General features: G+C 43.1%; 1 protein-coding gene across 7 annotated transcripts in view; it reads right to left on the bottom strand.

The window, feature by feature from the left end:
- PLEKHA7 (pleckstrin homology domain containing A7) overlaps positions 1 to 26,525 on the bottom strand; it is a 988,577-nt gene that overhangs the window by 571,660 nt on the left and 390,392 nt on the right. Inside the window, exon 1 of one of the 7 annotated variants that reach the window (XM_078681035.1) lies at positions 24,943 to 25,388. The exons of 5 other annotated variants lie outside the window; for them this stretch is intronic. In XM_078681035.1, coding sequence (XP_078537161.1) covers positions 24,943 to 25,013 — 71 coding nt within the window. In that variant the 5' untranslated portion in view covers positions 25,014 to 25,388. Of the gene's footprint in view, positions 1 to 24,942; positions 25,389 to 26,525 lie in introns of those variants that run through there. One more of the 7 variants, XM_078681036.1, reaches the window with a different exon arrangement.

Here is a 26,525-nt window from a genome sequence, read left to right on the forward strand (position 1 = left end):
AGAAATCTGTCGGCACTCACTAAATATACTGGAGAAAATTATTTAATCCCAAATGTCACCAAAACAAAAATAGTACCATTCACAGGAAAGAAGAATCATGTCAAATATAACTGGACACTAGGGGGAAAACCATTGGAAATTTTAAAAGAATATATATATCTCGGGAGAATTTTCACCCAGTCCCTGCACAACCTGCCTCACTTGCAAAAAATGGGTTGAAAAGCAGACGTCCTTCTAGGAGCCCTCTAAAGATTATATACCTCCACCGGTCAAAGACACCTCTCTTCTTTGTTACAGGTCTATAGCTCTAAAATTCCAGCCGTTCTATCATATGCAATAGAACATATTCCAATCAATGAATGGAAACAAATTGATATCAAAGAAGGGAAAATCCTGCGGAAACTAACCAGGATGCCGCAAGCTGTGCTAGTTCAAGTTCTCCGGCTTGAACTATCATTAGTCAGCTCTTTTTCCAGAGGGATCACGAATATAATCAGATGGGCATATAACCTGGTCCATGCTGATCAAGGAACTTTACGAGCTCTGTTAAAAACTGAAACACTTGACCCAGACTCTCCGAAGTATGTGTTTTTTAAAAACTTAAGCAGAGCTTTCAAATTATCATCTGTGGCTTTGGATATGCTAAAATCTTGGTCACCAGCCCAACTGAAACTATGCCTGAAGCATCTAACCCCCAGGTTAAGCATGACCCTCGACAAACAATATTGCTCTGTCCTCTCAACGTACAAACAGTACGCGGATACAAATGCTTTCAAACAAATGCAAGAATATATTTTTTTTATCTAAATCATGGAGTCAGGCGAAGTATTATTTTACTACGACTTGGGATACTACCCCTGAAATCATACACAATTAAATGGTTGCCAAAAGGAGGAGGGTCTAACCTCTGTGACTTATGCAAAGGTGGGGTGCAAGATCTGGAACATGTTCTCTTTGCCTGTCCAAATCCGTCTATTGTTGCTGCCAGGAGCAGATACATAACACCGATCAAAATCAAATGTAATATAAATTCTGTTCAGAATTTGATTACCCTTTGCAACGCTCCACCCAATGAATTTGTGTGTATCAAAGTGTATAACTTTTTTTAATCATTTTTAAAATTGTATTAGATAGATCATTTTAAAACCAAAATTGTAATTTTATTGCTAAAAATGTGTTGTTCTCGTAAGAGAACTGAATCAAATAAAGAAAAACTTGAAAAACTTGAAAACCTACAGTGCAAGATAGCCAATTGCTGAAGTTGGCTGCTCTTGCCTCTTGATGTATATTGTGGTGGGCAGAAGCAAAGTGTGAATGACAACTGCACAGAACAATGGATGTATGAATCCTACCTTTTCCTTTTTTAATCCCACAAATCTTTGTGAAACAGCTAAAGTTGTCTCTACATCAGCACCAAAATTTGAGAAAACAAGTGAGTGGAGAAAGGTTTCCCAGAGTAGGTGTCCTTAAATATATTTTTCTCCCGAAGACAACAAACCAGAAGTTTATATGCAACCAAAGCACATCAAGAGTTATAATAACCCTGAAATGGAAGAATGATAATGAGAAAATAACTGATAGGTATTATGTCTTGCCCAGCAACTGTATGATGGGTTCAGCTGGGTATCACTAATGCCTCTACTCACTTGTTACTAATTCCCAAAAGCGAACGTGCAAGGTACAAAACAACATTATCCTTGTAGTATAAAAGCATCTTTCTTAACCATGTAAAACGTAAATATAGGGAATTACTATTAGTGTATGGTAACATATAAAAATATATTTTAAAAGAAATACTATAAGGAGCAATATATATAATGTGGAAGCATACAGCGATATAGGTGAATACTGCACACCCAGAAGAAAACAACAAACACCTTACATACCTTTGGCTATGCTCTTTCAGGAGGATACTCTATCTAACTACAGATTCCACGCCTTAAAATGCTCCCCAGGGGCCAGACTGGATCTACACACTTTCTCCTCCAATGGCTACCTGCTGGCTCTGTACCACCCCAGAAGTGACGGAGCAGAGCAGCATATTAGCCTCACCCCTCAGTACTGATGTCAGTTTATTGTATTTTCCCTTGCTCTGCTCTCAGACATGAGGCCTGAAAAACTGTTGGTACCAGGGTGCTAGTTTCAAACTTCGGGCCCTTTCAGATGTTAAGCAGAGGCCAATTCATAGAACGAAGAGGTGGGAGGCAGCGAGGTATCTGCGATTAGATAGAATATCCACCAAAGAGAGCATTATCGGCGGGAAGTAACTTGTTTTTCTGATGGAAACTTCTAACTGCAGAGTCCACACCTTGAAAATGAAATGAAAATCAAATTTATTGAGCGCTCTACTACTCTGGGGCGTCACTACCTCCCTAGATGGAGGACCTGGGGAGTGGACTCAGGCCAAAGACTCTTGCAGGACCGAGTGAGCGAAATGTCTTAACCGCCAGGCCTGGCTGTCAAGCAGAGACACTTTAAAGCATGGATAGAGTGGGCAATTGCCTAGGGCCTTCACTTTTCAAGGTCCCCCCCTGATAAGTGATTGGGACAGTAATAAGGCTCTCTTTACTCTTTCTCTACATTAACCTCTCGCTGTCTCTCTGCCTAGCTCTGCCTCTGATCAGGTTTCTCTCTACCCATCCATACTGCACCATCCTGCTTTGTTTCTCTTTCTCTAGGTTTCCTGACTGTTGCTCTTTCATTTCTTTCTCATCCTACACCTTGCTTACCTGTTTTCACTTTTCTCGCCTGTCAACCTTTCTCTAATTTACTCTTTGCTCCCTCTATCTATCCTGCCTCTCCTTATGTCTCTCCTGGCTCAACCTAGAGGCTAATCTACTCCCTTGCATTGCGTCCCATCACTGGACCTGTGCATTCAATGTACGTTTTAGTTAGTGCTCTCTGTTTTAGAGAGATCCGCTGTTCACAAGGATTAATATATACGGTAAGTAAGGGTGTTATCACCCAACAGTACTAGGGGAGAAGTGCACGTTCAGGGGCAAGTGTAATAAAAACATGCCTTAGTACTTTTAGCTGCTGGGTTTCTGAAAGGTTAAGGTATAAATCAATATTGTTTAGAATCACGAGGGCTTGAATTAGCTGAAACTGGTGCAATCAATTTAAAGTTGATCTAAACAAGAGGCCTCAAATATGTCTTGCCCTTTGCCCCAAAAATTCTTGAGATGCGCCTGCTGTCAAGGCAGTAGTGCTTCATAAACGTGTGCACTAACTCCCACGGTGCAGCCTGGCAGATGTCAAGAACAGGCAGGGCCCATTTCTGCACATACTTCCCTTTGGTGGGCTCGTAGAACCTCACAAAAAGCTGACCGTCCACACCGCGGTTCTTGGTATGATCAATGTAAAAGCTTTAGGCCCTTTTGGGGTCCAGGCGACAGAACCTCTCAAGGGGTGAGGGTGGCAAAAAATGTTGGTATGTGATAGATTTCTCAAGGTGAAAGGGAATCACGACTTCAGGTAAGAAGGTCACCTGAGGCCTTGACTGACATCAGGAAGGCCTTAATAGCTATACAAAAACTCCAACAGATTGAAATGGAGCTGATCGTACATCTGTGACCAGGGTTCCCTGATCTTCAACTCCCCAAATGGCCTCCCTAGCTCAGCAGTGAGGCATTAGTCACCGCCATGAACTCTGGGTGAGGAAGGGAGGGGGAACTGCAACTAGCCCAAGTTTGTTCAAACAGTCACCACTGTAATCCGTTAGCGGTCTCTGAAGTCTGGGTGGCATCCAATAAACTTCTTTGCTGCCGGACCTAATGGAACTTCAGATTCCATTGCAGAGCACGCATATGTTATGTGGCATAGCTGACAGCGAGGGTGCAGGAAGCCAAGAGGCTAAGAAGTCTCAGAGTTTCTCTCACTGTGATCCTGGACCAAGATTTAAACATCGAGATCATAGTACCAATGTCTCCCACTTGTTGCGGAGGAGGGAATGACCCAAATTGCACTGTGCCACAGCCTCAATTGAATGTGAGCCTATGCGAAGAGTAAGATGCAACATCAGCTTATTAATGGTAAACCCCACTTCATCTCGAGGTGGTATATAATTGACTGTGGGGATCCTGCTTTCAACACACAGTCGAAGAGGTATGGGATAATGGGTATCCATGGCCTCCAAAGGTGCGCTGAGACCACACCATCTTTTTTAATGACAACCAGAGGGACGCTCATGAGGCTGAAGAGAAGCGCATCAAACTGAAAATTCTCCCAGCCTACTTTGAACTGCAGATAAGATCTGTGCACTCCAGAACAGGTATGTGAAAATACGCATCCTGCAGGTCCAAGGACACCATCCAATCACCCGGTTCCTGAGCATATAGGATCTGGGTCAGCATGAGCATTTTTGATTTGTCCTTTTGGAGGAAGGCATTAAGTGGTCAAAAGTCCAAAACAGACAAAATAGACTTTCTTCAGCAGGAGTAAATAGTGGAAGTCACAACCTTCTACTCTTTCCAAGTTTGGAACCGTCTTGATAGCATCTTTTGAGAGTAACACTCAAACTTTTTTGTAACAGAATGGACAAATGCTTCTCTGAAATTCACCCTGATGTAGTGAGGAGATTTTTTGGGGCAAAAAAGAAAGGATAGAGTAAAGCTACAGAAAACAATGTATAGAACTTATCTGGCGGACATGATGGGCCGCCATCAAGGAAAAAAGTTCCGAATCATAACCCCCACAAGATGGACATACACCACTAATGCAAACGAAAGCAGCTTAGTGGCTGATGACATTGGGGAATAGGAGGACTGGAGGACACATACTACAAGACCCATGTCTACAGCCTCAAAAGGACATGGGTGACTGCTCCTATTTGTTGAGGATATGGTCTTTGCCTATACACTATCCTCTTGGTGTAGTCACTGAACTTTTTGAACTGATGCTGGAACTGCTCGGCAGGAGGGGTCAACTGACCCAAGGAGCATACCATGACTTAATTTCTTTAAAGCAATCCAAGGCAGAATTCACTGATTCACTGAAAAGGCTAAATCATCATTTCCCCAGAGAGAGGCTTGTACATCTCCAGAAAATGTGGACAACTTTCAAACATATCTACGGAGCACAAAACTGGTGACAACCGACATCCCTAGGCAATCAGTAGTATCAAGGCCAGCGTGGATCAAATATTCAGGGCAAATCTTGTCCATCATGGATTGCCTGAGCCAAAGAGGCCCCAACATCTTCCGGAACTAATAGTAAGATCTCGCTGGCCATGTCCTAGAGGGCATGTGTGTTGTGACGCAATAAGCATACCACATTTACTGATTACAATGCTAGGCAGGCAGAGGAAAACATATGTTTGCCAAAAGCCCCAGTCCTATTGGACTCCCTATACAAGCGACTCATGAAGAATGAATTTGGATTCACCATACTGGTTAAAGTCTGTACTACAAGGTTCTTCAGGTTTGGATGCTTAACAAGAAACCCAGGGTAATCAGGAGCCAGTATGTAAAGCATGGCTATCTATTCACCGGCAGGCAAGATCAGGGCTTGGACCATCAAGATATCAATAAGCACCTCATTAAATAGGAGCAAGGGCTAGACTTGTCTAGCCCAGGTTGCATAATTCTGCAGAGGTGTGTGTTTTGATCTCAAGTGAAGGCAGCTGTAAATCTTGGACCTCATCTGCCCACCAGAGCATTACGGAAAATGATGCACTTTCTTCCTTAGGTGGCCCAAGTGGTGAGTCAAACTCTGCCTTAGGGGAAATATCAAACCCACTGGTCCCTCATAAATGAATGTAAACATTGTCACCTGTGCAGTGAGGGGAAAGACAACCACACGTATCATCCCCAAGTTGTGGTGTTCCTAGTTCTGAATAAGAGCTAAAAGATATAATGGTGTGTCTGATGGCATATTCACCATGGTAGAGGCACCGGACCAGCCTCAGGAAATCTGTGAAATGGCTGTGCTTTTATAATCTGGTAGCGTCACATCAGATGACATCATGATGCAGTTGGTTCATTATTTGACATTGGAATCAGCTTTGGGCGGAGCCTCTTTCGGCATCAGTGGCATGGAAAACAAGTATTGGAGCCGGAATGGAAGCCAGTACCGCAGCCGGTACTGGGCCCAAAGCAGGTTCTGAAGAGTAACAAGGTACTGAAGATGGATCCACCAGCACTAACCCAACTGGAGACCCCTGCCATTCATTGGGCCCCCAAGGTGTTACAGAGGTGACAGAAGAGCACTAAAAATATGTAGCATGTCCTCAATCTACTGTGGTGTCTTCAATAACCCGAAAATTTCAATGAACACTGACATAACTTGGGGACTCCGATCCGCGATAGGGAGACCGATACAGATCATAATGCCCTTGTGCCTTCTCTTTTTATACAGAATGGCAGGGTGGGTTTAAGTCTCGATTTGTTTTTGTTATTTGTTCGCTTTCGGACTTTGATTTGGACTCACTGGAGGACCTTGACCATAAAGTTGATCGCTCAATGGAGCGGCTATGAGAGCAAGATTGAGTCCGCAACCACACCTTGCCGTGGAAACCTGACTTACACGAGGGCCTTGACATCATGTTATGTTCTGCAACATACAGCTTCACTTCTTAGTCATGGACCACCTTCAGGTGCATGAAGATGCATTTATTGCAAAACTTGAAGTCGTGGCCCGAGCCCAGACACTACAGGCACACCTCATGTGAGTCTGTGACAGACATATGTTTTCCACAGTCACAACATGGTTTAAAACCTGTCATTATAGTAGAAGACGTTGTTCCCTAGCACACTGAGTTTTCTTTTACAATCCTCGGAAGGCAAATTAAAGTGGAGCTCCAGGTCTACCTCATCAGGCGCAAAAGTTAAGAAACTGACATCCGCGCTTGGGATGGTGCTTATATGTGGCTCTTCTCTATCACCTCTGGGGTGGTACGGATACTCAATCACCTCTGGGGTGGTACGGATGCAGTGCAGAGCTGCACTGCCCCACCTACGGCATGCAGAAGCATTGCTGGAGAAAAAATTCTGGATCCTGTCTAGTGTCTGGGGAGTATTCTAATACGATGAATCTGCAGTTGAAGAAAAAAACTAATTTCAATTACATGTTGTCCTCTATAGAATGTCATGCTGTTCTGTGCATTATATGCATTTTGTTTGGGTTAGAAGTGCAGAATCCGCAGCATCAATCACTTTCTGAGAAGCATGGCGTGCCTGCTTTAAGTACTACAAAGGAATGCAGGCCATTCAGTAATGAGCACCTAGAATAGTTTGGCACTTTTAGCCGCAATTAAAAGAGGCGGAGTAGTATTGACCACGAGGAAAACAAATAGTGGCTCCATGGAACAGACTATGTGAAAGAGCTTTATGTGTGAACAGGATATGTAACCCCTCCAAGTGCATACTTTGAGAAAAGACAGTCCAAAGCGAGGCTGATCTTCAACACCTGAAACATTTACTAAGCAACACCAGCTATTATGAAAATCGCACGGGCACTGAACTGCTCAGACTAACTATATAGAGAGCAGGCTGTTCTTGTTTTCAACGTCATCAGGCATGCAGAGGGTGTGGCCAAGGATTCCTGCCAGGTTGCCACCCCTTCTTCAGCTGAAATAAAGAACAGGCAGAACAGGCTGAGCACACCTTGTGTTTTCGTTCACAAGAATGCACGTAAATTGAGGTAAAGAGAGAACATGTCATACAGGCATGTTATGAGACTTATTGAATCAGAGTGGAGGCTCGGGTGGCTCATGATGATTCACTAGCAGTAAATTACAGGGAAACGAGAAGCTTTTAATCCCCATAGCACTGCAACAAGATATATGTAACCGTCACGTAATTAACCCAGAAGGGAAGCAAAACCATGTTATGTCCGGATAGCACTCATTCGGAGGGGAATAATTGGACTAGCTGGCCAACAATGAACGGTGGTTCTTTCCACTGAATGAGCACTCAGTAGATTCACACCTCAGCGCGTTGTCTTCTCGTGGATGCATCAAAGATGGCAGGGCTGCGCAGTCAAACACTCTCAGGGACAACCCCAACAACAAAGTGCAAAGCACCACTCAATCCTATTTTTTGTGATCCGCTGATGCTTAAATTAAGCGGGGTGATTGTGCCATGTGCTACATCAACTCCCCTTCCCAGAGTGAACGCAAAAAAGAAGTTTCCTGCAAGACAGTTTTCATGGTTTTTTTGTCCATGGGGCATACAGGATCTTCAGTGTGAGCTCTCAATTCGAATCCAAACACAGAGTATGCATCCAATGTTATGTTAGTTTGATGTGTATGGCACCACATTAATATTTTTATCACTGGCATCTTCCACCACTTTTAGTGGCACTGTGCTGCAGTTTGCAGTTTGAAAGCCTGACTGATAGCCTGCAGCTGTGAGTTATCAACACAATAACCAAAGGCTAATCCTTAACCCATGAAAGCTTGTTGAGATGTGGGATATGTGTGCGCCAGTGACTCTGATGCCGGGGTTTACTGTGTGCACCAGTGTCTTCACAATGAAGTTGTTACAATAATCACCAACGTTGTGGCGTACTGATGTTCAGTGCAAATGTCTGCAACAAACAAAAAAAAGGAATGAATGCTTGAATTAATGTCAGTCACTGGCAATTGCCCAAGGTCGCTTCCCAGTCTACTGTTTTATAGCCACTATGCCACATCAGAGACCAACCTTATGCAAACCAGTCTTGATCCTGTTCAAACAAGGACAGTCCAGCCCGAACTGCCAGTCAAGGGCTCTTCAAGATGGGAATACAAGCAACCCCTATTTAAATCTCATTGGTGAGGTACAGCTAGAGTCCTGTGGCCCAGTGAGTACAGGACTCAAAGAGCTATACAAGTCAAGCAATTATAGTCCCAGACAGCACCTGATAGAAAAGGCTGAGCCGGTCTTCAACATTCCATAAGTAAATCACAGAGGAGTGGTTCGATGTTTCATTTATTCATACTTTGGTAGTTTAAAAATTAATTGAACACATCCGTTCTCGTACTAGCCCCAACTAAGTGCGTACAATTCACAAGATGACACATTTCCCAAGTGGACTCGAGTGAACAGAAGAATCACTAGAAAACTTCTCCTGATGAAGAGTAGTTTGCCTGCAATGCCTCGTGTGTTGTTCAACAACAAAAGGAGAATTTAAGTTCTTAAATTTCAGTTGAAAAAAATGAAGCACGTTGGGAGAAAGGATGTTTTCAGTTAATATTTTGTATTAAAAAAATATGAATACATTAAACATTGATTTACTGATGGAGAATTGAATACAGGCTCACCTTTCTTATTCAGAGCAGCCTGAGACTATAGACGTTTGTCTTGTTTACCTCTTCAAATGTTTCATTTTAGCCTGTGGACAGAATGCCAACCAGACCAGCACGTTTGAGGTCCTTGTGAAGTAGATTTTCTACAGGTAGCAGGGGGCTCACGTCTGGGCATACCCTCATAGTCTGGCACTGAGATGTCTGACCTGTGGTCTTAAAACTTTGGCCCAATCATATTTCTCCCACAAGGGCTAGAGTAGGCATTTAGCCATGCATGCTTTCATGTCAGCTTCTCCCAAGACCCATTAATTGCTGAACTCCACATTAGCACAGGATCATCACGGCTGTGAGCCATTATGGCTTTGTAGTTCACATACATCAAGAATGGGTTCATTCCTAGGCAGATACATGTTTTAGATGTGTTAGTATAGTACAATATAAGCCCTAAGCCGACTTTGTCACCAGAGCTTCTGTGGCATGTCTGGTTGTATTTTTTTTTGCGTTATGGGAATGGTGTTGCGCCGTGTGTGTTTGATCTACTGAAAAAGTATATGGCCTAGTGCCAGTCAGTTCCCTGTACAATTACTGGTGGGTTCCCCAAACATCTGCTGAGGAAGGCTACTAGGATCGGCAGGCCATATCTGTACATTGCCTTTCATTAATACATTGATCTACAGAGGCCATACTTTTGGTGAGAGTTGGGAGGGGAGAGCACTAAGCAACGGCCAGTTGCAACTGTTGATGGTCTATATCTGACCACAGGCTGCCAGTGAGAGTCCATTTTTTAGGCCCAGAGAGGGCATTAAGTAAAGGCTGCAGATGCGCTTGTTGCCTGTGATGGCCATTGAATAGGATTCAGTGCACAGAGCTCTCTACTCATTTCTCCCAAGAGTTTCTGGAATAGTGGAAGTCAGTTGAAGCAAACTGACTATCTCATGCAGTTTCATGTTTCATTCAAATAAGGGCTGGTTGTATCAGAGCCATGCATATACTGTGGGAACAGAAATCAGTCAACATAAAAATTTATTAATTTGTTTTCAAGTCCACTGCATTCTGGAGATTTTATCTCAATTGTGTTATCACCAGATAGGTAAAGAGATTAAAAGACACTAGTGCTGCTTCAGTTAATTGTTTTCAGCACCATGGGTGAAGTGGTATTTGTAACTACATCATCCCTCGCACAGGCCAGGCTTAGGTGTAGACACAATCTTGTTCACAGCTGTATCTGGTACCATAGGTGGATGGCTTCTCTTGGTATGTATCACAACCAACCTTTTAATTATCACTTCCACCTTTCTCATTTTCTACTTGAGGGCAGCTTTAACATTTATACCAAATATTTGCAGCCTAAATAACCACTGCATACCATTTATCTTCTAGTTCTGCACAAGCAAATCTCTATCAAAAAAAGCAAGGGATTAGCCGACTTCACCCACCGACTCTTCAAATGAGATAAGATGTTCATCTTCCAAAGAATGTAGGGACTTTTATCCCAACACTTCTGAAAGAGGTGCCAGAAAGAGAGATCAAATTACACCACTCTTACTTCTGTAAGTCAGGCCTTGCAAGAGAGCTACAGCTGACCTCTGAGAGAAAGGATTCTTGCTTTGCAAAGTAATCGAACTAATCATGTGCAATGAAAGGTGCGATGCTATACAACCAGTACATTGTAACTCACTTTCTATACTATATTTAAGATGACTACGAAATGTATTTTTTATTGTAATCTATGTGATGAATACAATAACAATGATTAATACAATACAATATAATGCTATACAGCCAGGGCCTAACTTCTGCAAAAATACATAGTTTAAGGTTAAAATGGCCAAATGGTCCACTACTATCTTATGAGTTAACTCTCTAAAACCCAGGGGCCATGTAACAATTATGCAGACCAATGTCCTGCTTGATACTTTTCAAGAAAAGTACCTGGGAGCACCTCCACCTAGTAACAGTTGATCATATAACAGAATTAACCAATTTTGTTAAAAAATATTTACAAAGGTAATGAATTGACAAGTGCTTTAGATCAAGAAAAGTGCCAGCCAGTCAGAGGAGAGGGACCTGAAAGAAACGAACCAAAAATAGTACAAATGTTAAAGAAATACACTACCTCCCTGTTTATAAGTAAGTGTTACAAATCTTCAAGGGGAATATTTTGATGAAATATGAAAAATATACGCACAATACCACAAGGAAGGTAAAGAAGTAGAATGCTAAACGGGTAATCCTCATTACTGGCACTAGAGCAAACAGGACACAGTAGAAGAAACCAAGCACATTAAAATACACCAAGAACACCTCTGCTGGATGAAAAGAAGAGCTGCACAGTGATAACATGGTGAACGATACGAGGTATGCGCAGTTCCAATCTCTATTACCAGAGATACCTTTTATGAAGCGTTCTGGGTTTCTGCACTGTATATGCAATAGTTAAGTAAGGCGATCAAGGAGAATACAATACCATACATCACGCCGTGCTGGCAACTATTTTAACAAATGAGAACTTGCCAAATTGTCTTCAATTGTACCATATTGTCAAACCAGAAAAGGTGCAGGGCTTATCAACGCAAATGGCATTTTTATTTATTTGCTTATCCCGCTACTCGGGCACATAAAAAACACAATATTTTCACTTGCCAGTTGCAATACGGTTCTCTTTGCTGCCCCCTTGATGGGGGAACCTAAGAGACTCGATATTTAACACCAAAACCTTTCCGAGTCAACTTTCATTCAAGTGCTAATGTGACTTGAGCTTCAATTTCATTTTACAAGTGACAAACAGAGCAAGAAAAATAGAAGCTGTGGAGAAAGCATGAGGAATAAACTAGAGATTCGACAGAGACTTTAACAGCGAACAAAATCTCATTATCAACACACTTCTCACCCAATCACTGTTTTTGGTATCTAGCTCACATTTTACCAATAAACAGACAATGACAAACCTCTTCAAAAGATCAATTTGTATAAACATTCAAGACTCACAACATGAAATACTCAAAATAGAAACATTTTACGCTATGCAGATATTACTCTACAAACCAGAAAACCTTTTAAGTTCTAAGCAACCATATAAAGTTAACAAACATTTCATTCTCACACATAAACGTTTAGCACTTATTTAAAACTCAACTATTGGAGTGGTCTGCATTGCACCAACATCTGCCTTCCAACCATTGTGACAAGGCAAGCATATATTCCGTTACAATCTTAATAAATATAATTCAGAGTGCTACTACGCATGAGATTAGTAGGGTTTGGCTAGCTGCAAACCCGTCGTCGTTATAAGGTTTGAAGACAGTTGTACCTGTGCATAGGATTAGTGTGTGTTGAAGTAATAAATGCATCATGTCTGCCAGGGCATTGCACAGCCGGAGTTCTTCAATCAGGCTTTAACACTGACTGTGTCTAAGACCTCCTTTATGATTATCAGAATAAACGAGTGGCTCCATATAAAGCAGTTTCCACGAAGACTGGTTAGTTTGACTGCACCCTCGTGACTTGAGACAGAGCATTCCAAACTTCAGATGTGCACTCTCGATGATCCTATATTTTAGTCTTTTTAAGTTAAACAGGTGGGTGGTCTTTTCAATTATCGAGTTGATATACCTGGACAGGAGTAGCGTGTGAAGCAACCTTGTTGCAATCTACAGTTATAGGTTGGACAAATGAAGGGATATGGAAAAGATTATGTTCTGCACCTAGAACAACTGGCTTGTTTGAGAATAATTCTCTCCAGCTTCTGCATCTGCTACTTGGGTGGATCCATATACAAACCATTACAGTGGTCCAATCCCAGAAATACTGACTATCTGATTACCATTACTCAGTAGGCCAATTTTAGACATATAGAACCTTTGCAAATATGTTTAGTAGCAAGGGCGTGCCAAGTCAATAAGCTAATGATGTGAAAAGAAGCTGTGAGAAAACATCTGAGGTTCCTCCGCTTTTGTACCGGGGAAGGTGAAGTATGTATATATTGAAAAGAGGCTGCTGGTAGGGGATTCCTACTCACTCCAACTACCACAAGCACCTCTGCCTTAGATGAACTTAAACATTAGAAGTTTTCTCTTGTCCAACCAGGTATGTGTCTAAATACAACCTGAGGTTTCCTTGACTGCTTTGTTTCTTGTGTCCTTTCACCACTAAAAGTGGATCTAGAAATCACATGCGTACATCTAGTAGTTTCCGTCATGTGGATCAATAACCTGGACCATGAGCTGTAAGTACATAATGAATGGTGGAAGCACCTGGGTAGAGCCGATGGAGCTGAGCAGGTTGTGCTCTTTGTGCAATAGAGGGCGCCTAGACGGAGCTGCTAGTTATGATGCAAGAGGAACTTCAGAGTAGAGCATTGCTAAAATCTACATTAACTTACAGAGTAATTCACGCAACAGTGTGGTTATTCACATGCCGAGGAGCTGCCCAGTAGAACCATCTTTGCCAGATTGTTATTGTTCATGGCAACTTATTTCTAGACAATATCCAACAAACACATCTAGACACTGGTATGCCTTCAAATGAGCCACAGTTTTCAACCACATGCCAGAAGTTAGGTCACAGAAGAGGACCGGGTCAGTATAACTAATCAAAGTGACTCTACCCCTGAACTAGGAGTGTGTTTCATCTTCAGTTACCCCCGCATTCCATTCACTAGATTTGTCGGCTACTGAACTAATTTTGGTGCATGTTGATCCTTCCTTTGAGTTGCCATAAGCCTGTACGTCCCTTCCAGCACTTCAAATTGCTTTGGTTTCTGTCACCTTCTTTTAAACATGTGTTTCTGAGCTGCACCATTCTGCTATTCAGTCCAACTTTTCTCATTCACTGCCTGGCTCCGCGCCTCCACACACACAGCCTTAATGCCTCTGAATTGCACCTTCACTTTATTCCCCTTATGCTACATACTGGAACCAAAGGTCTTGAACAACCACATTCTGCTTTTGCACCTCTTCTTCCAACCTCCTCCACTTGGCCTACAAGAACAGTGCAATAATCTTGACAGAGGCTGCAACCATACCAGTATTTTTTTAATCCATTGGTCTGTGAATACCCATTGGTACCCTCCTGCTCATGGTATCCTGAAGAATGGCATGACTCCTGACGTACAGAATGTCATTGTGAGCCCTGCAACCAAGTGTGAGTACACCTCATACAAAGATGCCAACATATGTTTATGAAAAACACTTGACTGAAAGGAGCAAGACATATTTCAATTTTTGTTGGGTTGTCAAGCGTGATCCAGGCAATTGAAGCCAAATCACGTCTCACTAGGGCTCAACTTTAACATTTTCACTGTGCATTCTTACAGGCTTCTGTAGCAACAGTAATGCTGCACATTAGAATCACACATCAGAAGAGTCAATGATGTGCATATGTACCTATGTTAGATAAAGATGAGCATGTTATTTCTGAGTCAGGGTGTCTATCTTCTATTAGTGTATTGTGACGTGATGATATTCACCCGACAAGCTGTTTCAAAACTTGATTCAAAGTGAAGGAGGTGAGGAGAAGGGTTCGGTGGAAAGGGAGATGCTGTGCGACAGAGTGACAGGACCCAACCTACCAAAAATCCGTCAATAAAAGTTCCATATTGAACCTTTCAGACTCCTCAAGAGGTCATCCTCTAGTCTGGGTGTGGAAGGAGCCTGCTATAGAGAGGGAGCACAAACCTATGTAAAATAGATAAAGTAGGAAACTACCTCATTAGAGCTGAACATTGCAATGAGTAGTTACAAAATATGTGAAAGGGGGAGTGAGACTGGAATATAATCTAAGCAATATAAACTAGCTGGCCAACAATGAACGGTGGTTCTTTCCACTGAATGAGCACTCAGTAGATTCACACCTCAGCGCGTTGTCTTCTCGTGGATGCATCAAAGATGGCAGGGCTGCGCAGTCAAACACTCTCAGGGACAACCCCAACAACAAAGTGCAAAGCACCACTCAATCCTATTTTTTGTGATCCGCTGATGCTTAAATTAAGCGGGGTGATTGTGCCATGTGCTACATCAACTCCCCTTCCCAGAGTGAACGCAAAAAAGAAGTTTCCTGCAAGACAGTTTTCATGGTTTTTTTGTCCATGGGGCATACAGGATCTTCAGTGTGAGCTCTCAATTCGAATCCAAACACAGAGTATGCATCCAATGTTATGTTAGTTTGATGTGTATGGCACCACATTAATATTTTTATCACTGGCATCTTCCACCACTTTTAGTGGCACTGTGCTGCAGTTTGCAGTTTGAAAGCCTGACTGATAGCCTGCAGCTGTGAGTTATCAACACAATAACCAAAGGCTAATCCTTAACCCATGAAAGCTTGTTGAGATGTGGGATATGTGTGCGCCAGTGACTCTGATGCCGGGGTTTACTGTGTGCACCAGTGTCTTCACAATGAAGTTGTTACAATAATCACCAACGTTGTGGCGTACTGATGTTCAGTGCAAATGTCTGCAACAAACAAAAAAAAGGAATGAATGCTTGAATTAATGTCAGTCACTGGCAATTGCCCAAGGTCGCTTCCCAGTCTACTGTTTTATAGCCACTATGCCACATCAGAGACCAACCTTATGCAAACCAGTCTTGATCCTGTTCAAACAAGGACAGTCCAGCCCGAACTGCCAGTCAAGGGCTCTTCAAGATGGGAATACAAGCAACCCCTATTTAAATCTCATTGGTGAGGTACAGCTAGAGTCCTGTGGCCCAGTGAGTACAGGACTCAAAGAGCTATACAAGTCAAGCAATTATAGTCCCAGACAGCACCTGATAGAAAAGGCTGAGCCGGTCTTCAACATTCCATAAGTAAATCACAGAGGAGTGGTTCGATGTTTCATTTATTCATACTTTGGTAGTTTAAAAATTAATTGAACACATCCGTTCTCGTACTAGCCCCAACTAAGTGCGTACAATTCACAAGATGACACATTTCCCAAGTGGACTCGAGTGAACAGAAGAATCACTAGAAAACTTCTCCTGATGAAGAGTAGTTTGCCTGCAATGCCTCGTGTGTTGTTCAACAACAAAAGGAGAATTTAAGTTCTTAAATTTCAGTTGAAAAAAATGAAGCACGTTGGGAGAAAGGATGTTTTCAGTTAATATTTTGTATTAAAAAAATATGAATACATTAAACATTGATTTACTGATGGAGAATTGAATACAGGCTCACCTTTCTTATTCAGAGCGGCCTGAGACTATAGACGTTTGTCTTGTTTACCTCTTCAAATGTTTCATTTTAGCCTGTGGACAGAATGCCAACCAGACCAGCACGTTTGAGGTCCTTGTGAAGTAGATTTTCTACAGGTAGCAGGGGGCTCACGTCTGGGCATACCCTCATAGTCTGGCACTGAGATGTCTGACCTGTGGTCTTAAAACTTTGGCCCAATCATATTTCTCCCATAAGGGCTAGAGTAGGCATTTAGCCATGCATGCTTTCATGTCAGCTTCTCCCAAGACCCATTAATTGCTGAACTCCACATTAGCACAGGATCATCACGGCTGTGAGCCATTATGGCTTTGTAGTTCACATACATCAAGAATGGGTTCATTCCTAGGCAGATACATGTTTTAGATGTGTTAGTATAGTACAATATAAGCCCTAAGCCGACTTTGTCACCAGAGCTTCTGTGGCATGTCTGGTTGTATTTTTTTTTGCGTTATGGGAATGGTGTTGCGCCGTGTGTGTTTGATCTACTGAAAAAGTATATGGCCTAGTGCCAGTCAGTTCCCTGTACAATTACTGGTGGGTTCCCCAAACATCTGCTGAGGAAGGCTACTAGGATCGGCAGGCCATATCTGTACATTGCCTTTCATTAATACATTGATCTACAGAGGCCATACTTTTGGTGAGAGTTGGGAGGGGAGAGCACTAAGCAACGGCCAGTTGCAACTGTTGATGGTCTATATCTGACCACAGGCTGCCAGTGAGAGTCCATTTTTTAGGCCCAGAGAGGGCATTAAGTAAAGGCTGCAGATGCGCTTGTTGCCTGTGATGGCCATTGAATAGGATTCAGTGCACAGAGCTCTCTGCTCATTTCTCCCAAGAGTTTCTGGAATAGTGGAAGTCAGTTGAAGCAAACTGACTATCTCATGCAGTTTCATGTTTCATTCAAATAAGGGCTGGTTGTATCAGAGCCATGCATATACTGTGGGAACAGAAATCAGTCAACATAAAAATTTATTAATTTGTTTTCAAGTCCACTGCATTCTGGAGATTTTATCTCAATTGTGTTATCACCAGATAGGTAAAGAGATTAAAAGACACTAGTGCTGCTTCAGTTAATTGTTTTCAGCACCATGGGTGAAGTGGTATTTGTAACTACATCATCCCTCGCACAGGCCAGGCTTAGGTGTAGACACAATCTTGTTCACAGCTGTATCTGGTACCATAGGTGGATGGCTTCTCTTGGTATGTATCACAACCAACCTTTTAATTATCACTTCCACCTTTCTCATTTTCTACTTGAGGGCAGCTTTAACATTTATACCAAATATTTGCAGCCTAAATAACCACTGCATACCATTTATCTTCTAGTTCTGCACAAGCAAATCTCTATCAAAAAAAGCAAGGGATTAGCCGACTTCACCCACCGACTCTTCAAATGAGATAAGATGTTCATCTTCCAAAGAATGTAGGGACTTTTATCCCAACACTTCTGAAAGAGGTGCCAGAAAGAGAGATCAAATTACACCACTCTTACTTCTGTAAGTCAGGCCTTGCAAGAGAGCTACAGCTGACCTCTGAGAGAAAGGATTCTTGCTTTGCAAAGTAATCGAACTAATCATGTGCAATGAAAGGTGCGATGCTATACAACCAGTACATTGTAACTCACTTTCTATACTATATTTAAGATGACTACGAAATGTATTTTTTATTGTAATCTATGTGATGAATACAATAACAATGATTAATACAATACAATATAATGCTATACAGCCAGGGCCTAACTTCTGCAAAAATACATAGTTTAAGGTTAAAATGGCCAAATGGTCCACTACTATCTTATGAGTTAACTCTCTAAAACCCAGGGGCCATGTAACAATTATGCAGACCAATGTCCTGCTTGATACTTTTCAAGAAAAGTACCTGGGAGCACCTCCACCTAGTAACAGTTGATCATATAACAGAATTAACCAATTTTGTTAAAAAATATTTACAAAGGTAATGAATTGACAAGTGCTTTAGATCAAGAAAAGTGCCAGCCAGTCAGAGGAGAGGGACCTGAAAGAAACGAACCAAAAATAGTACAAATGTTAAAGAAATACACTACCTCCCTGTTTATAAGTAAGTGTTACAAATCTTCAAGGGGAATATTTTGATGAAATATGAAAAATATACGCACAATACCACAAGGAAGGTAAAGAAGTAGAATGCTAAACGGGTAATCCTCATTACTGGCACTAGAGCAAACAGGACACAGTAGAAGAAACCAAGCACATTAAAATACACCAAGAACACCTCTGCTGGATGAAAAGAAGAGCTGCACAGTGATAACATGGTGAACGATACGAGGTATGCGCAGTTCCAATCTCTATTACCAGAGATACCTTTTATGAAGCGTTCTGGTTTTCTGCACTGTATATGCAATAGTTAAGTAAGGCGATCAAGGAGAATACAATACCATACATCACGCCGTGCTGGCAACTATTTTAACAAATGAGAACTTGCCAAATTGTCTTCAATTGTACCATATTGTCAAACCAGAAAAGGTGCAGGGCTTATCAACGCAAATGGCATTTTTATTTATTTGCTTATCCCGCTACTCGGGCACATAAAAAACACAATATTTTCACTTGCCAGTTGCAATACGGTTCTCTTTGCTGCCCCCTTGATGGGGGAACCTAAGAGACTCGATATTTAACACCAAAACCTTTCCGAGTCAACTTTCATTCAAGTGCTAATGTGACTTGAGCTTCAATTTCATTTTACAAGTGACAAACAGAGCAAGAAAAATAGAAGCTGTGGAGAAAGCATGAGGAATAAACTAGAGATTCGACAGAGACTTTAACAGCGAACAAAATCTCATTATCAACACACTTCTCACCCAATCACTGTTTTTGGTATCTAGCTCACATTTTACCAATAAACAGACAATGACAAACCTCTTCAAAAGATCAATTTGTATAAACATTCAAGACTCACAACATGAAATACTCAAAATAGAAACATTTTACGCTATGCAGATATTACTCTACAAACCAGAAAACCTTTTAAGTTCTAAGCAACCATATAAAGTTAACAAACATTTCATTCTCACACATAAACGTTTAGCACTTATTTAAAACTCAACTATTGGAGTGGTCTGCATTGCACCAACATCTGCCTTCCCACCATTGTGACAAGGCAAGCATATATTCCGTTACAATCTTAATAAATATAATTCAGAGTGCTACTACGCATGAGATTAGTAGGGTTTGGCTAGCTGCAAACCCGTCGTCGTTATAAGGTTTGAAGACAGTTGTACCTGTGCATAGGATTAGTGTGTGTTGAAGTAATAAATGCATCATGTCTGCCAGGGCATTGCACAGCCGGAGTTCTTCAATCAGGCTTTAGCACTGACTGTGTCTAAGACCTCCTTTATGATTATCAGAATAAACGAGTGGCTCCATATAAAGCAGTTTCCACGAAGACTGGTTAGTTTGACTGCACCCTCGTGACTTGAGACAGAGCATTCCAGAAACTTCAGATGTGCACTCTCGATGATCCTATATTTTAGTCTTTTTAAGTTAAACAGGTGGGTGGTCTTTTCAATTATCGAGTTGATATACCTGGACAGGAGTAGCGTGTGAAGCAACCTTGTTGCAATCTACAGTTATAGGTTGGACAAATGAAGGGATATGGAAAAGATTATGTTCTGCACCTAGAACAACTGGCTTGTTTGAGAATAATTCTCTCCAGCTTCTGCATCTGCTACTTGGGTGGATCCATATACAAACCATTACAGTGGTCCAATCCCAGAAATACTCACTATCTGATTACCATTACTCAGTAGGCCAATTTTAGACATATAGAACCTTTGCAAATATGTTTAGTAGCAAGGGCGTGCCAAGTCAATAAGCTAATGATGTGAAAAGAAGCTGTGAGAAAACATCTGAGGTTCCTCCGCTTTTGTACCGGGGAAGGTGAAGTATGTATATATTGAAAAGAGGCTGCTGGTAGGGGATTCCTACTCACTCCAACTACCACAAGCACCTCTGCCTTAGATGAACTTAAACATTAGAAGTTTTCTCTTGTCCAACCAGGTATGTGTCTAAATACAACCTGAGGTTTCCTTGACTGCTTTGTTTCTTGTGTCCTTTCACCACTAAAAGTGGATCTAGAAATCACATGCGTACATCTAGTAGTTTCCGTCATGTGGATCAATAACCTGGACCATGAGCTGTAAGTACATAATGAATGGTGGAAGCACCTGGGTAGAGCCGATGGAGCTGAGCAGGTTGTGCTCTTTGTGCAATAGAGGGCGCCTAGACGGAGCTGCTAGTTATGATGCAAGAGGAACCATTGGATCGACTTCAGAGTAGAGCATTGCTAAAATCTACATTAACTTACAGAGTAATTCACGCAACAGTGTGGTTATTCACATGCCGAGGAGCTGCCCAGTAGAACCATCTTTGCCAGATTGTTATTGTTCATGGCAACTTATTTCTAGACAATATCCAACAAACACATCTAGACACTGGTATGCCTTCAAATGAGCCACAGTTTTCAACCACATGCCAGAAGTTAGGTCACAGAAGAGGACCGGGTCAGTATAACTAATCAAAGTGACTCTACCCCTGAACTAGGAGTGTGTTTCATCTTCAGTTACCCCCGCATTCCATTCACTAGATTTGTCGGCTACTGAACTAATTTTGGTGCATGTTGATCCTTCCTTTGAGTTGCCATAAGCCTGTACGTCCCTTCCAGCACTTCAAATTGCTTTGGTTTCTGTCACCTTCTTTTAAACATGTGTTTCTGAGCTGCACCATTCTGCTATTCAGTCCAACTTTTCTCATTCACTGCCTGGCTCCGCGCCTCCACACACACAGCCTCTGAATTGCACCTTCACTTTATTCCCCTTATGCTACATACTGGAACCAAAGGTCTTGAACAACCACATTCTGCTTTTGCACCTCTTCTTCCAACCTCCTCCACTTGGCCTACAAGAACAGTGCAATAATCTTGACAGAGGCTGCAACCATACCAGTATTTTTTTAATCCATTGGTCTGTGAATACCCATTGGTACCCTCCTGCTCATGGTATCCTGAAGAATGGCATGACTCCTGACGTACAGAATGTCATTGTGAGCCCTGCAACCAAGTGTGAGTACACCTCATACAAAGATGCCAACATATGTTTATGAAAAACACTTGACTGAAAGGAGCAAGACATATTTCAATTTTTGTTGGGTTGTCAAGCGTGATCCAGGCAATTGAAGCCAAATCACGTCTCACTAGGGCTCAACTTTAACATTTTCACTGTGCATTCTTACAGGCTTCTGTAGCAACAGTAATGCTGCACATTAGAATCACACATCAGAAGATTCAATGATGTGCATATGTACCTATGTTAGATAAAGATGAGCATGTTATTTCTGAGTCAGGGTGTCTATCTTCTATTAGTGTATTGTGACGTGATGATATTCACCCGACAAGCTGTTTCAAAACTTGATTCAAAGTGAAGGAGGTGAGGAGAAGGGTTCGGTGGAAAGGGAGATGCTGTGCGACAGAGTGACAGGACCCAACCTACCAAAAATCCGTCAATAAAAGTTCCATATTGAACCTTTCAGACTCCTCAAGAGGTCATCCTCTAGTCTGGGTGTGGAAGGAGCCTGCTATAGAGAGGGAGCACAAACCTATGTAAAATAGATAAAGTAGGAAACTACCTCATTAGAGCTGAACATTGCAATGAGTAGTTACAAAATATGTGAAAGGGGGAGTGAGACTGGAATATAATCTAAGCAATATAAAAATATTAAGCAGCAGCACCACGAGTGTAGGTTGCCCTCTGGGGCACGTAAATGTTGGCTTTTGTGTTGAGGCTCCCTAAGCGAGCCCTGGGACTACATATTAAAACATGAGGTGTGTGATGCCTGTCAGCTTTTCACCTTTTCACATTTAAATACAGGGTGCAGGTTTGTAGTCCTTCTTGCAATGTTGAGCGAGAAAATTGTTGTTTGATAATTTTATTTTGGTGTACAGTTTATTTTTCATGTTCTTGTAAAACGCTCGTGCTATCAAAAAATGCTGCAGATTACCAGGAACATCAAGGAAGAAGGATAAGGAAAGACAACAGGAGGGGCAAATCCATTCGCGTATGACACGTTGAGGGAGTTGTGATAAAAGTTTTAGTTATTTACACAACTACAAATAGGACCAGACTGGAAGCTAAAACTCAGCTCTGAAAATTGTTTTCACAACAGTCCCACAGTGCATGACACCCCGACTAGAATGGAGACGCGGGGCATAGCAGGGTCCTAGTACTCCATTCCTCTCTGGATGCAGCCCACTAGCCTGCAGCCTACTGGGGAATTGCCAGTGTATCAGACTAACCAGTCAGATTCTGCTGCGAACCCTTTACGACTTAATATACCAAAACACGCCGTTTGAATATACGATTACAGTATACTGCTGTCTTGGGAATTGTATCTTCTTACATTTAGGAGCGGCTATTCACTTTTACTGCACTGATATTCAATTAAAAACAGATTACCTCTGCCGGGTTAGTAAAGGTTTCTTCCCACGGGAAACAGTAATGTGTCAATACTTTAACAGAGAGCAATGTATTCATCAAACTTTGCTCAGCAGCGGTCTAAAAAATAGCCCATTTACACACTTGTATAGAGACAGCTTGGAGGTGTGTTGCTAGTGTAAGACTTTCAAGGTGTCTGAAATTCAAGTCCAGTGTTAAAGTAACTCCAGTCCAATATCCTGCCGGACAGCGCCAATACTCTACATTTAAATATTAAAAGGCTATCCAGCAAATACCCCAGTAGAGAGTACTTCAAAATGATGTGAATAATCCTGGACTACTGAATTAGGCCAGTGGCCACCACATGTCAGACAATCACATCTAAGGTAAGCGCCACACTGCAACACAGAAGCCTCATGCAAGAAGGAGAGCGGTGAGCTAACAGCACTAAAGACTATAAAACACCAAAGAAATGTGTGTGCCTGCAACACAAGTACTCCAAGGTGAAAAATGAATTTAAAATCAGTACTATATACTTCTAGCATTCTTGTAACCAATCTGTCTGAAACATAATACAAGTATTCGAACATGTTAATTAACCTATTGCAACATGAACTGTTCATAAAAGTTTAATAACATAATGAGAAGAATGACACTGGGATATGATATTCCAGAAAGATGACTCAGGAAGCAGATTGCAACTGCGCTTCTCTGTAAGACATGAGTAAAAAACCCCACCAAGGCACTCAACCTTGCATTTTTCAGAGGTGGGCATGTTCAGTGCTATACATTGCGGGGTAACAACACGTGTTATTTGTGCAGTTTGAAACGGCAGAAGTGTTGCAATAAGCGCTATATAGAATCAAGGCACTACCATATAAGGAAGACAGCGCAGCACAGCTTGGAAGGGAACGCGCGGCCGGACTAGCGCTTCTCCCTGGAAGAAGCTGTGCGCGTCAGAGGAGCGCTTAGTGCGCAGGAGGGCTCGTGACCGGGGTCACCAGCAGCTCCCAGAGTGACAGCTCGACAGACTGAGCCCCGACAGGCGGCAGCGTTTCGTAACCGAAACCCATCTCCCGTGTACTGCCGGATTTGAACAAGCCTTTCACTGTTACTGTATCCAGGTGCGCTCTCCCCTTCGCGGCGCATTAATTATTAACTTCCTGGGTGTCGGGGATGAGTAATAGCGCAGAAATCTCCCCTCGCAGCCGCTCTTGCTCAACACTGGGGCAGAGACTCCGGTTCAGGACTGTAAACAAAGGCAAGCATTCCTCTGGCAAGGTGTGTCAGAAACCTGAAACCTCTACCCGGAGCCAGGCGCGAGGCGCTGCCCGGGGGCAGGGGGTGCGCGAGCGCCGGGGCTGTGCCTGTCCGCGGGCCTTGGAACGGGACCGTCGGCGGGGAGGGAGCACACTACAGGGGCTCGCGTCATTAAAAGAGGTGAACTGCACCATCCGGGGAGAAGATGTGCCATTGCGGTCAGAGTTGCCGACTTTGAAACTGGGGAACGGTTCAGCGTGGGCTCAACATCCTGTGATTCTGGGCACATCCCTTCTTTTCCTCGTGGCAAAAAAAACAAACAAAAACTCAAATTAATGTGTGTGTAATTTAACTATTGCTCAGGTTAATCGCTCCATTACCTTCGCGCTTTATAAAAAAGATGCCCTCTGCACCGACAGCCACAGAGCACCGCTCACGGGCGCGTTGTTTCTGTCACCAGGTTTCCAGGCAACATGCCCACATCACCCCGTGCACACGCGGCGACTTATTGTACTGAATGCCTTATTCCGTCAAGTCCCACCACACCGTGAACAATGCAAGTAACACCTCTCAGAGAGATAACCAGGGCACTCCGTGGGCGACACGCCGCCGCACTCACGACAGGGGCGCAGCACTGCGTGCATCCACGCCTCGCGGCTGGATCCGAAGCTGTGATTGCTGTCACCGGTCACACAGCGCGCCCCTCGTGCGTCTGACAACAATAAGCCAGACAGCAGGTGCGGCAGGCAGCGCGCGCGCACATGCAGCCCGGGGAGATGATACACACCTGCACGGCGCCTGGTAGAAGGGGTACTCCAGCGGGGGAGCCGAGTTGCAGCGGTTGGACTGGCCCCACATCTTCCCGTCACTGTAGTGTGTCCACTTTTCAGACCTCTGACACGTCCCACGTGCTGGTGGCGCGCAGAGGAGCCCGGCGCCGCGGGGCGGGCATGGAGCCTTTGTGGAGCCGGCTGAAGGAGAGGCGCCCTCTATTCAACGCGGAGGACATCCAGGTGAACCTGCGCGCGGCGTGTCTTACCGGGGAAGGCACTCACTCCGCGAGGACAACACCCCGGTGACCCGACACGGGATCACACGCCGCCGCCGCTCCCCTAGCGCCACATGCACCATCCCTGTCGGGCCGCCACCACAATGCGCGCGTGTGCCACTGCCTGCGCGACAGACGCAGGAGCCCTGCTGCCTGCAAGCGCAGCCTCAGCCTGGCAGCCAGCCAGCCGGCGGCGCAACTTACTGCCGGAGCTGCAGACCCCTCCCACCCGCCGATGACGAGCCCGGCTGCAGGTGAAGCCAGATCAGGGTGTTTGACAAGATCACCAGTGGGAGGTTTGCCACCAGGCTTAGATCTGTTTTTCCGAAATGCTCTGTGACATCTGATATGAAAGAAACTCCGATAGCCACCATAGCGCTAAGCCGTAAATATTTCAGACAATAAGAAATTCAACCTTATTCTTCCTCAATAAAAATGAATTCGCGTTTGACTCTTCAGACGTTTCTGAAAAATTGCATACGTTGCTGAACTGGTTTAAAGCTATAAGAAAACAATAGAATATTTGTCACCCGGTGTATTGTTTGGGCCGACTCAGTTATGTGTTTTTCCAGTTCTCTGATTAGGACTATCCTTGTTTGACCTATAAAATTCAAACTGAGGTAGATGGAGGAACATTCAGTGGAAATGTGTTTTAATTGTTGAGATAGCGACACAAAACAATATACGCACAGGTATAGGAGCTTCCTTCTTTGGGAAATGGGAGTTACTGTAATTGACCTCAGGTCATTTACCTTCACTTCTAGGAGAACTACACTACTTCCTTTTCAGTTTGCACAGAGCACTATCACACTTTGCCAAAGCGCCAGGAGGGATGTGTAGTGCCGGGCGAGCTGTGGATCCGCAAAGCAGTGCCACACTATCATACACCTGTAATGCACTTAAAATTACAATTGCTTCAACTAGGTAACTGGATGCCCCCCTGCCACTGCCTCTTCTAGCTGGAGGCTGCATTTGGCAAATATAGTCTATCTTCAGTAACCATAGAGGGGAAGACGCACTAATAACATATTATCCTGATGCAAGGAGACCTTGAGGTATCTATTCGCTAACATGGGTCTAGTCATCACAGTAGTCTGCTATTTCTTCAAAAAAGAAAGCAAATAACTAGGGTGGAAACACCCTATCTACTAAAACGAGGGGGAAAAGGTAAAGGAAGCTGTACGAAGACCCAAAAGTCTGCATGTCCTTGTTTTGAGAATATGTATTTTTTCTGTGCAACATCACTATGTGTGCAAGTGATTGCTTTCACTGACCAGATCCCTCAAAATAGGTGTCAGCAGAATAGCCCAGTTATCAGCCTG

This window comes from Lissotriton helveticus, chromosome 3_1 (assembly GCF_964261635.1).
Source record: "Lissotriton helveticus chromosome 3_1, aLisHel1.1, whole genome shotgun sequence".
Lineage (NCBI taxonomy): Eukaryota > Metazoa > Chordata > Amphibia > Caudata > Salamandridae > Lissotriton > Lissotriton helveticus.